Source organism: Solea senegalensis, linkage group LG12 (genome assembly GCF_019176455.1).
Source record: "Solea senegalensis isolate Sse05_10M linkage group LG12, IFAPA_SoseM_1, whole genome shotgun sequence".
In the NCBI taxonomy this organism is placed as follows: Eukaryota; Metazoa; Chordata; class Actinopteri; order Pleuronectiformes; family Soleidae; genus Solea; species Solea senegalensis.
The window spans coordinates 15,483,699-15,499,028 of NC_058032.1; the positions used below are offsets into that span (position 1 = coordinate 15,483,699).

At 41.7% G+C, this 15,330-nt stretch overlaps 1 protein-coding gene across 1 annotated transcript in view; it reads right to left on the bottom strand.

Moving 5' to 3' along the window:
• Window positions 1–775: 775 nt before the first annotated feature.
• psd2 (pleckstrin and Sec7 domain containing 2) overlaps window positions 776–15,330 on the bottom strand; it is a 34,314-nt gene continuing 19,759 nt past the window's right edge. The window contains exons 4-15 of the mRNA XM_044040455.1: window positions 10,134–10,331; window positions 9,413–9,493; window positions 8,864–9,018; window positions 7,858–7,916; window positions 6,608–6,697; window positions 6,450–6,493; window positions 6,150–6,340; window positions 5,926–5,996; window positions 5,424–5,581; window positions 4,877–5,021; window positions 4,545–4,688; window positions 776–3,925 (exon numbers count right to left, since the gene is read on the bottom strand). Of these exons, the coding sequence (XP_043896390.1) occupies window positions 3,695–3,925; window positions 4,545–4,688; window positions 4,877–5,021; window positions 5,424–5,581; window positions 5,926–5,996; window positions 6,150–6,340; window positions 6,450–6,493; window positions 6,608–6,697; window positions 7,858–7,916; window positions 8,864–9,018; window positions 9,413–9,493; window positions 10,134–10,331 (1,567 nt within the window). The 3' untranslated portion in view covers window positions 776–3,694. The remainder of the gene's footprint in view (window positions 3,926–4,544; window positions 4,689–4,876; window positions 5,022–5,423; window positions 5,582–5,925; window positions 5,997–6,149; window positions 6,341–6,449; window positions 6,494–6,607; window positions 6,698–7,857; window positions 7,917–8,863; window positions 9,019–9,412; window positions 9,494–10,133; window positions 10,332–15,330) is intronic.

Below are 15,330 nucleotides of genomic sequence, written 5' to 3' on the forward strand. Positions count from 1 at the left end.
ACATGATTGCACATTTTCTGTAACATACAAACCACCTCTTCTATTAAAAATCACAATAATATATACAGTATGTACACCCAAGTTGAGTGATGTCATTGCGGACAAGCAATAATAGCTTGTAACAAGTTAGTGATTTTTCAGGAAAAAGAGTGTTAAAGGACAATATGAATGAGTAGTAGTAACAATACACGTACACATTTAGGATTATGATAAAAAAAAATCTACAAAAAGAGAGAGCATTCAGTTTAAGGCAGACAGTTGTCTATGTTGGTCCCCCATTTTTGTTTCACAAATAATATTCTCCATTGTGACAGTGATGGATCAGTATTTAGTATCATGAACTTGCAATCAGTGGTTCTCAGATTCTGTAGCTAAACTTGTCTGCTGATGCAGGAGAAATGCTGAAGTCACCCGAGGGGAGGATTTAAGTGGTGGAGAAGGTGATGTGTTGGATTTGACGCATTCAAAAAAAATGGGACAGTGTTGTGTTCTGACTTTGGTTACAGTCTGCCACGGAGTTACAGTGATGTACAGTATGCTCCTACAATTGTGTCTTATTCTCTGTGGTCATTCACAGATGTTTTGACCAATGGACTAACCTACAATAGCTATTGAGTGATCATCTTTCAAAAGTGTGTATTTACCCATTGCCAAGTCAATGGAGCTAAATGTCTCAACATATTACACAATATCAGCAGTGTAAATAGCTGCCAGATGAGCAAACCTATTTCAACACTACAGCTACAAATTTCAATAAACCACAACCACAATCAAGTGTATAAAAGCTTACTTTATGAAGCACAGACTAAATATTCAGTAAATATGTCCTTTACATAGTATAAGCATCCTGTCAAAAACAGTTCAGATATACAAATGAAACAAACAAAAAGATCCACTGCTGACATCAAAGTGCCGAAGTTGTCTTCTTTTTTTTAAATAAAACATAACAATCAACAAATGTTTTTTGTCACAATCCTACAATCCTATATTACAGCACAGGCCTACCCTAGAACATCGGGGAAACAATGGTTAGCACGACAGGCAAAGTGACTATACGGGTCTATAAGTCTCCCTGTAAGAAAGCAGTTTTCACTTATCAATACAGCGTTATAAAAAGAGTACTTTTTCACTCAAAACTCAGCTCTGTTTCAGCATTTTGGTCTGTACAAGGATCCAGTTCCAGGATTCCAGCTGTGATTCCAGGTTTCCAGCCAAGTCTCTAAAGAATCTCAGATCCCATCAGTCACTATTAATGTGATACACAAAAGCAGCAGAAGCACTGTGTCCAAAGCCAAAGATACGATTATTCCTACTGTTGCTGCACAGCTCTGGTCATGTCAACATGTGTCTGTGCCACATCGAGGCTGTGTGAGGGGGCACTGAACTCACTCATCTACAGTTGTGTCACAAACAAGTTATGCAGAAAGTGGGTGTGTGTGTGTTTGGGTGGATACGGATCAATTAAGGTGCTGCCAACCTCAGAATATTAAAACAAGTCCTCCTTCATTGAGAAACAGGCTTTAACATATTGTCTTCCTCTGCCTGGACAAATGTGTGCTGCCTGTTCTTTGTTGGCAGGGATGGTCTTACTCAGAAAACCTAACCAGCCTCCTCTTCTTAGAAAACAAGGCTCTCTGCCTCCTCCTTCTCACCCATGTGGAGTTGTTTTGCTGCTGTTCCTCTCTCCCTGACAAGTTTCTTGACTTCAGTTCTCTAATCCCGAGCAGTCCTGCTGCTTCACCCTCCAATCAGCCTGTCTCTGCCTTAGATAGACCAGGACCTGCTTTCTCAAAACATCTCCATCTGATGGGAATGACTGCAGTGAAGGAAATACACACATAAATACTCGATATAATGCAAAACAATTAACAATAGGTCCATGGAGCGTGTTACAAATTAAGAGCAATGGTGAGTTTGTTAAAATTTTCTGACATAAGATGTGAACGTACAGCTTTCCTCACCAAGATGATGCTGCCTTTGTACGGAGGACGCTTTTGAAAGATGCACGTCTGGCTTTGATGGCAGTCTTATTAAGCAGAACAATTCTTCATACAGACATGACCCTGCAATATTTATCTCCCTGCTGCATACACCTTCAACATGTCAACTTGAACCACTTTAAAAAGCAAGCACTAACACATTCGCTCACTCTCACACACACACACACAGTCAGACTGTAGACCTTCCACCCACACTTTCCTCTTCTGTCCTTTACTACTCTCTTCATATACCGCATACCCAACCACATGTTACGTAGTGGTGCACCCAGTCAGGACGCGGTAAGAAGAGTAGTTTGAGGAAAGAAATGGCACAGTGCTTCCATTCAGACACATACTGTTATATATTTTTTTTTTTTGCTGTGTCAGTATTTGGAGTAGCGGCGGCTCAAAATTCACAGAAGCAGACGTGTGAAAAGTGAGACTTTCAAACCCTCAACAGCACGTGTCGAGGTGCCCTTGAGTAAGGCACTCACCGTCCAGTTTCTCTGGTGGAGAAGCTTAGGTCAACATTTGCAACCACTTTCTCCACTTGGCAGCTAAGCTCCTTTATGCTCGGGAATATAATGTGTGTACGTGAATGGCTGTCATGCGGGAATCTGCTGAAAGAAACAGAGCATGTCCACTCTATGTAAAACCTCCCAGGGGTGAATAAAGGACAGTTAAATAAATAAATAAATATGCTGTACACGGCAGAGACGTGATCCTTCAGAGATAGAGTTTACGTTAATCCGGGATAGACATGTTTTTACGTTCATACACACCAGACTCCAGCCACATGTAGGTCCATACACACGAGCCTGTAAGTGTACATGAGTGTATAAACATGAATGGGGAAAAAAAAAAGACCGAAATGCTACAGTAGTACCATCTCCACCATGTCCATCCCAGTCCCTGTCTGACAAAGACAGGACAGAGAGGACACAGGCAAAGCAGTCCATGTCTCTTTGTTCTCTTTCTGGCCTGTAACTAATAAAACACCCAAAGACTGCTCATTACACTCCTCATCACCAAAATCGAGTTTCAGCTAAAACATTTTCAAAATAATACTGATGAAGGTTGAGATCACAGTTATGATCATTTTAATGTGCAATAATAATAATAATAATAATAATAACAACAAAAAAAAGTTCAAAGAACTGAGGCTTGTCAGAGTCTCTTCATCTTCAACTATTGCTCAAGGACACTAACTAATCACTGGGGTGGATACATTCTGAAAAGGACAGCGTTAGAGCCATTTCTGTGTCTGCGAAACTTGTTTTGTTGTAGTACCACATTGTTGCCACTGGGTGTCATTAAGGGGAAATCACATATAAGCAGGAAGTAGGGTATTCAGGTGAAGTTGTGGTTTTTGACCGTGCCGCTCTGTGTTTTAGGGGCAGGACTGACACTACTATCCTGTTCGTACAACCAGCTACACTGATGCCGCAATAAATCACAGCAAACCAAGGTGTGTGAAGTGTTTACATCCCGTCAAAGAGTTCACCGGCATGCAACAATGTAGGGAGCTATGATAAGCTGCTATAGACAGTCACAGACATCTCTCCTGTTGCTGCACGCTCTCTATCAGTGAGCACAACAGGAGGAATAAATGAGCCCAAAACACAAAACACTGATTAAGTCCCCAGTGAGGAGTCAGAGGATTAAGCTACTTTGGCTCAGAGGGACATGGCGTCTGGTTCTCCTTCCTCCCCCCCTTAGCTCCTCTGTCCTGTGGTAGTGCATTCAGTGGCCCTCCCGTTCAGCCCACCGTGAGCCTGGCTGATGGACGGAGAGGACTGCGTCTTACGGAGGAGGCACTCGCGGCCGGCCAGGCCTCCCTCCATGATCAAGTTGCCCATCACACTTGCCTCAATCTTCTCAAGGTCGTCTGTCTCAGCGCGGATTTTAGCCTGAAGGAGGCTGATGTACGTCTCATACCGAGTCTTCTGCTCAGAGAGACGGAGGGGGGAGAGGAAAACACATGTTTTAGGATGTAAAGGAATCAAAAGTCAAAATGATGAGACCAGATACTTTGATTTATGCCTGATCACAAATCCAGACAAGGCATAAGACCATGCTATTTTGACACTGCAACCAAATGATGTTCGAATTTTACAATTTATACTAACGTTAAAAAATACTGTATGTACAAATCCCTACATACTGATATTTTCTTATTTCACTTAAACCTTTATTTCATAATAAAAAGGAAAAAGAAAATGCTTTTTGTTGGTCTACTTAGAAGCCAATTTACAAATTGATGTCTGCATCACACAGAAAAGTTGGGGTAGAGGAAAGTTTACCACTGGGTCGCATCACCTTCTCTTTTTATTACACTTAATTAACTTACACTCAATTAATAACACTTAAGTATCTGTTTGGAAATGAAAGATTATAATTATAACAGTGCTGCATGTGGAATATTTCCCTAATCTTTTCAGTCTTGCAAGCTTTTTTTTAGTGTGTCAATTTGTGTTTATTTATTTTTGACAAAAAGTTATTATTGCACTTTTCGATATATATACATATATATTTATATATACAAAAAAAGGAAAGAGTTTGTACCTCGTACGTTAGGTAGTGCTCTTTGAGCCTGTACTCCTCCCACTCGCGGCTTTTGTGGTCGACTGCGGGCGGGTTCTTGCGGTGCTCCTCCAGCTCCAGGCTCATCTGCTTTAGCTTGCTCTCGTGACTCAGCAGCTGTTGCTCCTGCACCAATCACAGCACAGACAGACATCAGATGTGAGCATACCCAAACAGAACATGTAAAATTGTCCATCCCTGCGTCATGGTTTTAATGTAGGAGGACTGTGCAATGAGAATTTAAACACAATGTCATAGTTGATTGAACGTGTTTCTCAAATATAAACCAGCAGAGTGTAACTGCTGCTGGTTACCTGGCTGAGTCTGGTGGATGAAGATGGAAGGATGGGCCGGCAGAAGTTCTTCATGGAGCCGATGGCAGCGGGAAAGGCTGGAGCTGAGAACAGTGCCGCCACCAGGTTTATCCTAAAGATCCAAGACATCATCTCCTCCTCGCTCCTGAAGGGAGGAAAAGGAGGGAGAGAGAGAAGCAGGAGAGTTCAGAGATCATAAAAACAAGGTCAGGAAAGTTTATTTTGTGCACGTTCACAGGCATACCTGTCAATCAACTCAACAAATACACTGCTAATCATCATAAAAGACCTACTATGTTGTTATTGAGTGGGATTCTATCTGTCAAATGCAAGTCTTTAAATGCACACAAACACAGTATGTATATAAGAAGTCCAGATTATTCCATTTAAATAGTTATTGTAAAGCCTTGTACGGGTTTGTTCAGTATGTTTTATGATCTGTGGGTGAAGCCAAAATTCAGAAGCTTGTGATTAAAGTTAATATTCACTCATATTTGTCTTAATTCCGTCACATTTTCAGTTTTTTGTAATGACACCGGTTACTCACGAGGCATGCAGCAGAAAGACTCTCCAGTCTGACGTCTTGAGCTTCAGGACATTGGCTCTCTTGCTGTAGTCAGTGGCGCGGGTGGCTAAAGCGTGATGGATCCGCACTGCGTTCTTCAGGTCCACCTCCGAAATGTCCGTGTCGGGTTTGTACTCATCCTAGGTAAGTAACACGTAAGAAGAGAAACTGCAGGCATGTGTCGGTAGAAAGGTGTTTTGTTTTAGTCATGACAAGGTGACTGAAATATAACAACAGAGCATGACGCAAACAGAATGTTATCAATTAACAAAAGTAACGAAAATGTTACATGGTTTAGAATGTGTGCAGTGACAACTTCCCACTAACAGGGGGAGACAAACACACACTACAGCAGCCGTGCCTCATTCCCCCCTCGCTCTTTCTCTCTCTCACGCACACACACAGCTGAGCAGCAAGCGGCACTGTCGCTGCGGTGGTGGATGTGTGTTTCTATGGTAACAGAGCAGAGGACGTGATGCGGTACCTTCTGGAGATACAAGATCATCCCCTTCAGAACTGCATAGAACTTCTTCCAACCACGTCGACCCCTCGGAGCTGTGAGAGAGCACAGAGTGGAGATGAAAAAACTTTGACTTTTTTTCAATAACTTTACTGTAACTGAAGCCACAGTGTGTGTGTGTGTATGTATGTGTGTGGTGTGTGTGTGTATGTGTGTGTGTGTGTGTGTGTGTGTGCGCCTCAGCTCACTGCGTTTGCCGTCCATATCAGCATGGCTCTTGCGGGTCAGCACGCCATGTTTGTAGGTAATGGCGTTTAAGAGAATGGGAATTGCGATGAAAGGGTTACTGCCGTCCGTTACCCTAGCAACACGTTTGCTCCCGCCCTCGCACTGCTCCTCCACCAGCTCCGACAAGCTCTTCCTCAGCTCCTCCTCCTCACTGCAGACACACCAACAGTCATTCAGACCAACCTGAGCAGCACATATTCAAGGGCACACACCCCTGAAAACTTGCCGATTAACACACACTTTTCCTTGTGGATACTCACACTGCCCATTCAAGCTTCTCGTTCTTAATTGAGTTGTACAGAATCTGTGTAGACAAGGCCGATAATTGATTATGTGAAGACAGAGTTCCTTCTAAGAATATAAAGATGAACGAAACGGACGTTGCTCCACCTGTTTTCTCTCTGGAATAAATGTGTACCTTTAATAAGTCTTTGGGAAAGTCTTTGCCATTGTTGAGGCCGTCGAGATTACTAATAAACTGCTGGCAAGACATCTTCTTCCCGATGTTCTGGAGAAGAGAAGAAAACAAACAGTGGAATTAAAATTAAATATCACTTTGTTCAAACATTTATCTGTCAGCCTGTAGTTTTGCAAGCATCCACTGGGTGGCACTGTCATGCTGCCAGAGCGAGCTTTACGAGCAGTGATGCTAAGTGAGGTTTCATCTCCAGTAGAGCTTAGTGTGTTTCAGCTTTAACAACTTTCCCTGTGCTTTAACCTCTAATTATGATGCATTATTAGAGGAGAGCATAGAGGTGCTTCTGTTTCGTGGCCTCTTCTTGCATGAATTCACCTCTGCAACCAAATCTAACAATGAATGCATTAAAAAGGTTATTTTCTTGTTGACAAAAGGTTTTATGCTGAGTTTAAAGAAAATATCCAGTTTATCATCACAAGCAGTTGCTCAATTCAACTGGATAAATGCAAACGCAGTTATTCTTCAGGATATGGTGTGCTTGTTATACCAGTGCCCTTATATTGTATTATATCATCAATAATATCATAATAACATAACAACAAAATCAACTACTGATCATATTCCAATGTAACTGAGTGATTACATTTAAAAAAAAAAGCTTTACTATGCATCACTTAAGAGTAGTAAGTTCAGTGTTAGTAATGTATATGTATATATATATATGTATATGTATATGTACTTACCACCTGCGGGGGCACACAGGGGCAGGGGGCCATATTTGGTTAGCAGGGGAAGGATGTGAAAAGGAGGAAAAGGAAATTAAGGAGAGAGAGAAAGGATATTAGTTAGAAGCAGGGACATTACTCTACAAGTATCACTACTAGCAAGAACTCGAGGTGGAGTTGAGCAGGAGAGTCAAGGAAAAGCAAAAGAGCCGGAACCAGGATAATGAAGTGTTTTGTTGCTTGCACCACAGTGATCCAGTTTAAAACTGAACAGATGAGACTATTTGAGGAGAGAAGAGACAGAAACAGGTCAGAAAGTAGGCCACAGAGAGGAGAGGGAAAAGGAGAGAGAGAGGGAGGGAGAGAGAGAATGGTGGAAAGACACAGGGAGAAAACAGGGACTATATGGAAAAGAGCATGTGAATGGAGAAATGGCATTTCTGACAAAGGACTGTCTTTATATACTGTTGGAATAGAGGACAGGAAGTGCTGCTGCATCAGTAGATAAAGAACTTGAGTACATACATGTCCGTGTAGATCGGTGTTGAGCAACATGAGAGCACAGGTTAACGTGTGGGCTCCATCTGCAGTGGGACAATACACAAGGCTTAGGTCAGAGAAATGTCACTCTCTCACACTCACACGAAAATGCACTGTCACGCATTCCTCTCTGGTAACTACAGAGACAGATCACATCCGCGGAGCTGCAGCGCACGTTTATCAGCGTTTGCACTTTACACATTCACATGTTTCATAAAATGGGTTCATTGTTATTCTGCACTGACAGGCTCTTCCCAACCACACACACACACACAAACAAATAAGCACACGCAGCAGTGTGTGTGTGTGTGTGTGTAGCAGCTGGTCAAACCACTGGGCAGAAGTAGTAGACCTACACACCTTTCCTACAGGATAGTCGTTCAAATGTTTCTTTTGTTCTTCAGTCGTTTGTGTGTCTTCCTTTATTAATAAGCAAATATGAGCTTTTCACTAAATGAAGCAAACATGTTAGTTTTGCTTTCACAAATGAGTGAGTCACCACTTTTGAGTCAGCGTCAATTATGTGATAAAAAACAAGTGATCACTTCTTAAAAAAAAAAAAGTGCATACATACATAAATTTTTGTTTTGCCAGCAAAATGTGCAAAAAAAAAAAAGATTAAACAAGGTTCTATTATTAGCCTGGTCGTGTGATGAGTTGCCTTCTTACACAAGGTACAAACTAAACTAGTGCAACCTGCACTGCACATGTGCTGAGTCATTTGAATTTTTAGGCGAGTATGAAAAACACATTGAGTTCATATCATGGTTCTATGTGTGGGACTTTTCTGTGTTTTCAGGAGTCTGGCTCTTGGTGCTGGAGAGCCAGACGCTCAGTAAATGAACTCCCACATGAAAAAGCCATCTATGATGCTTCTACACACACACGGTTAACGTGAATCAATACAGTGTGTAGATCGACAATATTGATTTCAAATTTGAACACATTATGGTTTCTCATTTGATGTCTTTTAAACTCCATGTCCTGTTACCGTTGTCTTCATCGCCGTCGCCGCCCTCGTGGCTCTGACCCTCAGAGGTGGTGAGCGTCTGGGGGTTGCAGTGGCAGAAGCGTCTGGAGAAGTGGACCAGCACCCGCTCTCTCTCCTGTGTCTCCCCCATTAGTGGGAAGGCCTTCAAGAAGTTCCTGTCACCCGTAAATAACAACAACAACAACACAGTCATGTCCCTCTGCATAAAACAGAGACTTTAAACCTGTCGGCTGTAAATAGGATTTGTGAAAGATAACAGAGTGTGTACTGGCTGTGACTTGTTTTGTTTCTGTGCACAAGGTCTGGTGTTGTATCCTATTTATCATTTTATATATACACAGTATATAATAACTCATATGTAAGTGTGAAGAGCTGACCTGATGACAACTCTACACTAATGACGGCAGTTTGAAAAAGGCAACATGTCAGCTGATCTACTCCAGCGCCGTCAGGTGGCTTGATTAGCACAAAGTTAATGCCTCGTGAGGAGGTAAAGTGAAGAGCACGGATGTGTGTGTTATGTGTGCGGGAGTGCAGACTCTGCATTACCTCAGGGCTCGATCTAGCGACAGGCCGGAGAAGTCAAAGAAATTCAGGTACTCTGACGCCACCAACTGGCTGAACTCATTACTGCAGGGAGACAAAAAAAGTCATATTGAGGATGCATGCATGTGTTGCATAAATCTTTTCACCCTCCTCTTGACAATTTAAGCAGATCTGTGCCACAGGTGCACCGTTGGTAAATTAAATAAAACACAAATTCTTATATGCACATCCTGAGCTGTGCGTTTATAGGTCACATCTTCAGGCTTCACAAAATGCCTTTTGTCCTTCTTCTTATGTGTTGTTGAGTGAAAGTTATGAGTCCTTTTATATCACTTAATAATAATAATAATAATTGAAATAAACAGGAGTAGCGATAATTGCGCAGAAGTCACAAAGTAGCCAAGTGAACTTTGAAGAGAATAGGAACAAAAACCTACAACTGCTGTTTATTTTTGCATATGGACTTTTTACTTTATTCTTTGCTGTGTGTGTGCCCTGGACAGTAGTTCAGGTCGGGGGGGCCTGTTTTGTCCTGGTCACATGCAAGGGGGGGCTTCAAGGAAAAGGGGTTGGGAACCACTGTTCTAAGGGTTAATCAGTTTACATGTGATACCTTTGGCTTGGTTTTTGTGTCTCATATGTGGTGAAGTTACTGTATTAAACAATTCAAACGTGTTTTCCTGTGTCTCATTTCCAGTGAGTTATTGTGTGGGTGCATACTTACTTCTTTCCCAGGTGTCTGGCCACATCACAGCGTTTGAAGCCCTCGAGGTGATAGAGGCGCTTGGCCAGCCTCTTGGCGGCTTCACAGTCGGCCCGGCAGCCATTAGCCAACGTGTCGGTGCTGCCGCGCTCCAAACGCTCCAGACTGCCCAAATCACACTCTTCTGAGTCCGACAGGACATCTGTGAGGTTGGCATCACTGGGGAGGAGAACACACACACACACACACACACAAACACACACAAGTGTCCAGGTTAATGAACAGAACACATGTCTCCAGCAACACACCCACTCATTTTTAAACTACACTGGACAAAGGAAACTCAACATCTGAGCGTAATGACATGAACATATGTTCACAGACAAAAACAAAAGTGTTTTGACCCACTTTCACTGTCACTTACTTTAATGCAGTGAATCCTAAGGCTGATTGTAATATTATAATACTGCCCCAGTCTCTCCAGAAAAGCTCCACTAATCTCCAACATCATTTGAATTTTAGTGCTGATATCAACAGTAATGGCTCTATTCAATCCCTCCAATCCCCAATTCCAAGTAATGGTTGGAAAAGTAAGCATTACATATGTAAGGTCCCTGTAGTGGTGGTAAACAGGTAATGATGTTTTTGTGGCAATGAGCGGCCATGACTTAGTTGTCTGTCCCAGCTGTGAATGGGTGTGTCTGTGTGAGTGTCTGTGTGAGTGTCTGTGTGTGTGTCTGTGTGTGTGTCTGTGTGTGTGTGAAGCAGGGCATTCCTGCAAAAGACTGAATGAACTCAGTCGTCCCTGTAGCATTAGCTAAGGTTGAGGAGGGAAAAAATAAAATCATTTGTCAAATTTTTGAAGGCACAAGAATGAGCAGGCAGTTTTTCTCTTTCTGCATGAATGACAGACGTTTTCTCCAACACGTCATACTTAGTTTATCACCAACCAAAACTCCAAATTAGTGCTGTCAGTTAAACGCGGAATGAACGCCATTAGCGTAAGCGCATTTTAACAGCAGCAATATATTGCGAGATAAACGTTATTTTTGGCCGAGCAAACTTTGTAGTTTTTTTCACATGCTGTTGCAACAACTAGTATCGTTAGAAAAACAACAACACCATACCGGATCTCGCTAGACCGGAAACACACTTGTTTGGGCTTGCAAACCGGCCAAGGAGCGTTGTGCGCTTCTCCGTCTCCAAGCGGGCTCTCCCTATCCAGTGGCCAACAGCCTCCATTCAGGTTCCGGTCTCGAATATGGCTCAAGCTTACTTAGATCCCAAATTAGATGCCCCAAAAAAAGCCAACATAGAATTTTTACAGTCCAATCCATGACCTGTGTGTTTGTCTCCAACAACAAAAAACACAACTGAGAGCCACTGAAGACATGAAACGGTTTAAACTTAATTAGAACCTTCTAACTGCAGTGAGACGACACACTCTTCAACAGAGGAGAGAGGAGATCAATGCAGACTGGTATCAATTAGTGCCCTGCTTATTTATTTATGAGGTACAGACTTACTTTGATTAAGACACTGAGTTGTGTCCACTGCTCTGTGTATTTTTGCAAATTGCTGCACACTTGAGACATACAGTGGGGAGATAATTAGCTTTTTTAGTTGACTTTAAATCCACATGGCTAAAGGTTTATTTATGATTGTAAGTGTACCTCCAATTGCTTTACTTTGTATTATATATATTCATATTTCCCAATTAAAATAACCAAATATTAAAGTAATGTCATGTAACCAAACTGCAAAAGAAAGCTGCAACTGTGGTGGTTATTGTCATAATCGGTTGATTTGTTGTTTACTTTCTAGATTAATCTAGTAATCGTTTGGTCCAGACAATGTCAGATGTTTTTCAAACCTGGAAATGATGATGGTCTCAAATGTCTTGTCTTGTCAAAACACTTGTTTCAATTCTTTGAAAAAAACGCTTAGATATATGATATAAAACACTTCCTAGATACAGAACTCCAACAAACAAAAACACAGCCGACTACTTCTGTTATGTTTCTGAGGAAAATCATTCACTTTCATCAGTCTAAATCCATTTCCTCATTTTTCTTCTCTGTGAGCATCTGTGTCGCTCAGTCAGCGTCCTCGCCTGATGATTCAGATGGTTTTTTTTGCATAATCTCATAAGCACCAATTGCATTACCCTCACAAATGCAATACATTACGCACTGTTGTTGTAAGGGCTCGCCGGTTACCATGGATACAGCGGAAGCCAAGTGTCCTGTGCTATGAACGTAGGCTACCTCAAGGGTGTCTTTCATGAGCTAATATGAGAGACCAAAAAAAGCTGCAAATACCCAAAGACAGCCAGTTTCAATCAGCAGTCAGCTAATTCTTCACATGCTGAATGGCTGACTGTGTCCGACCTCCACACAGCTGAACTCTTCAAAGAGCTCTGGCTGCCCTGCTCTCGGCAAGGTTACACTTTGCTGTCTGAGCTGATACATTAAGCTCTAAGAATGACTCCTCATCTGATGCATGACCCTGCGCAGCATTACCGCCCCCCCAACCACACAGTTCCCAGGGTCACAGGGTCATGTAAACCCCTCAGCTCAACTCCTTCACCTTATTGTGACAGAGCACAGCTGCCCAGAATGACAACGAGTCAAGTGAAAGCTGTTTGACTTGCAGTACACCAGAGCTCATCCTTAGGGACAGGGTGGGGGGCATGGACTGTATATCCGGAAGGAGTAAAACCACTGGTCCTTACTGTAAAGAAGACGCCAGCTAAGGTGGTTTGGGGATCTGATTAAAACACTTCCTGTAGCGCTCTTACAAGATGTTTTAGGGAGTAAACACGCTCCAAAGACAACCCAGCAAACCGAGGACCTCGCCCTCTAAACCCAGACAAGTGGTTGGAAAATATAAGCAATGTATAAGATTCCAGCCTGTAGATAAGGCTTGGCAATAACAATAATTATACAGTATATCACAATACTATTTTCTTTCAGATCAATAGGTTTATACGTCATGTAAACACACTTTCAAACAACAAATGATTTCTATTTCAGTTTTAGCTCAGATGTGTGGAAAGTTTCTCTATTTAAAACATTGTTCATCCATTTCTGTCTGTAATAAAGACTAATGCTGCCTTCACGTGCTATCAGAATTATGGTAAATACGAGTTCCCGACGTGCAACAGGCACATGAACAGTCACTTGCGTCGTGAGTTCCTGATGGTTGTTTTTGTTGGTCTCTATGTGGTCCTGTGATGGACTGGTGCACTGTCCAGGACGTACCCCACCTATCTCCCTATGTCAGCTGAGGGCACAGCTCTCCCTGTGACCCTCATGTGGAAGATAGAGTGGTAGAAGACAGGTGGATGGATGGATGGATGGATGGATGGATGGAGTTCCCGAGTGGAGATAACTTTTGACATTTCAAGATGGCAGAGAGTAAGACAAGATTTGTCACGAATGATAAATAATTCCTTCATTGTTCATTGTGTACAAAATGCTAATGTTTAATCTACTTACACTTACAAATTCCTGTTACAGTTTGGTTTTACCCAAGAAGCAGTTAAGGGTGGACTGTGCATTTCGCAAGCACGTGAATACGGCTGAACGATTTTTAATAAATATCTGATTGTGATTGTTTTGACAGGAATTATGATTGCAATATGATTATGCTCAGTTTCATTGGGAAAACATATTTAAAATGATTACTTGTGCAGATGTGTGAGAACCAAAGATGATCTCTTCAGTCTGTAGAACAAGATGAAGTGTAAATTGCAGTAGGCTGGATTGTGATTTCGCTCAGCCCTACACTTGAACGTAACACACTCAATCATCTTCCTGAAAGTGAAAGCAGCATAAAGCAAAGCATTTACGAAGAATTTCTTTAACTCAGGAGCAAAAATCTATATTTATATGATTTTTTTAAAATTATTATTTTATTTTATTCTATTTCTTTTAAATAAAAAAAACATCTGACTGTGTGTTTGCAGTGAAACTGCTTTTACTTTGTCTGACCATATCAATTCATCAGACTGAGCTAGACTTTATAAATCATTCAAAGTTCAAATCAGTCCTGAGGCTCCATCATCAACACCCTCAGTAATAATAAAACATAAACACAAATTAAAAGTCAAAGACATCGAGGCTGGGCCATGTGGCACACAGTAAAACTATTTGTCTATCTTAAAGGCACAATTGTATATCCTCAGGCCACACTCTGTGACCAGCACTCTGTCTGCAGGAGTGTGTCAGCCATAGGGAGCATGATGGTGCATGCCAGTGAGTCACATACTAATCGCTTTGGCTCTTCACCACCCATATCTACAAGTTGTGTCTGCACTGTGAGGTGTGTGTGTGTGGAGGGGGTTACGGAGGTGGTACAGTCTGGACAGGTAACCCTCATTTATGGGATTAACTGGAAATTCTGACGTTTCTTCTGTTTCCATACATACAAATCAGTAAATACGGGAAGTGCAGTATTTCTGTGGCAACACTGGTCTGAGCATGAAAATGTACAATTAGAAAGAAGACAAATTCATGGACAGAGACAGCTTAAATTTACAGTTGCACTGTTTCTTTCCTTCACTGGTGAGGCACCAGTGAAGGAGCAAAAACGTTAACTAGCACATTTTCACTCACTTCTGTGTATGTTTTGTATGTTTTTAAGAACTGACGCGGTGACAGGACATCAGATAAAGTCATGACAAATAAACTGTCTGTATTGAATTATTCTGACCGGTCATTATAAACAGGGTACATGTTGGACTGTTGGACTGTTTACATTACCAACGTGAACCCTTTAAGCTCCAGGAATATGTCATGACCATCAGTTCATTAACCCCCCAATGAATAAAGCCAACTAATTAAAGGCAATGAAAATAATGGTTAGTTACAGTTAACTTAGTACAGGTAGTGATGACTGACTAGTGAAAGAAGTATGCCATTCTTATAAGTCATTACATACAATTTAAGAGGTATAACAAAGATTTTAGTGATTTTGTGTTAACTTCTGCAGAGATCAACTTCCACTGTCTTCATATGGACAAATCAAACAGTGTCTTAACTCTTTTTTACACAGACTTTAGTGTGATAAAGTCCCCACAGGTATAGAAGGACCACCGTGATGTCTTCGTCAGGGTAAAGTTGCAGCTTCCTCACTATTTCCATGTTGCCACGCAGCATAACATTAACTGTTCCCACCCATTCTGAGGCAAAATCCTCCACAGCAGCTCTGCTCT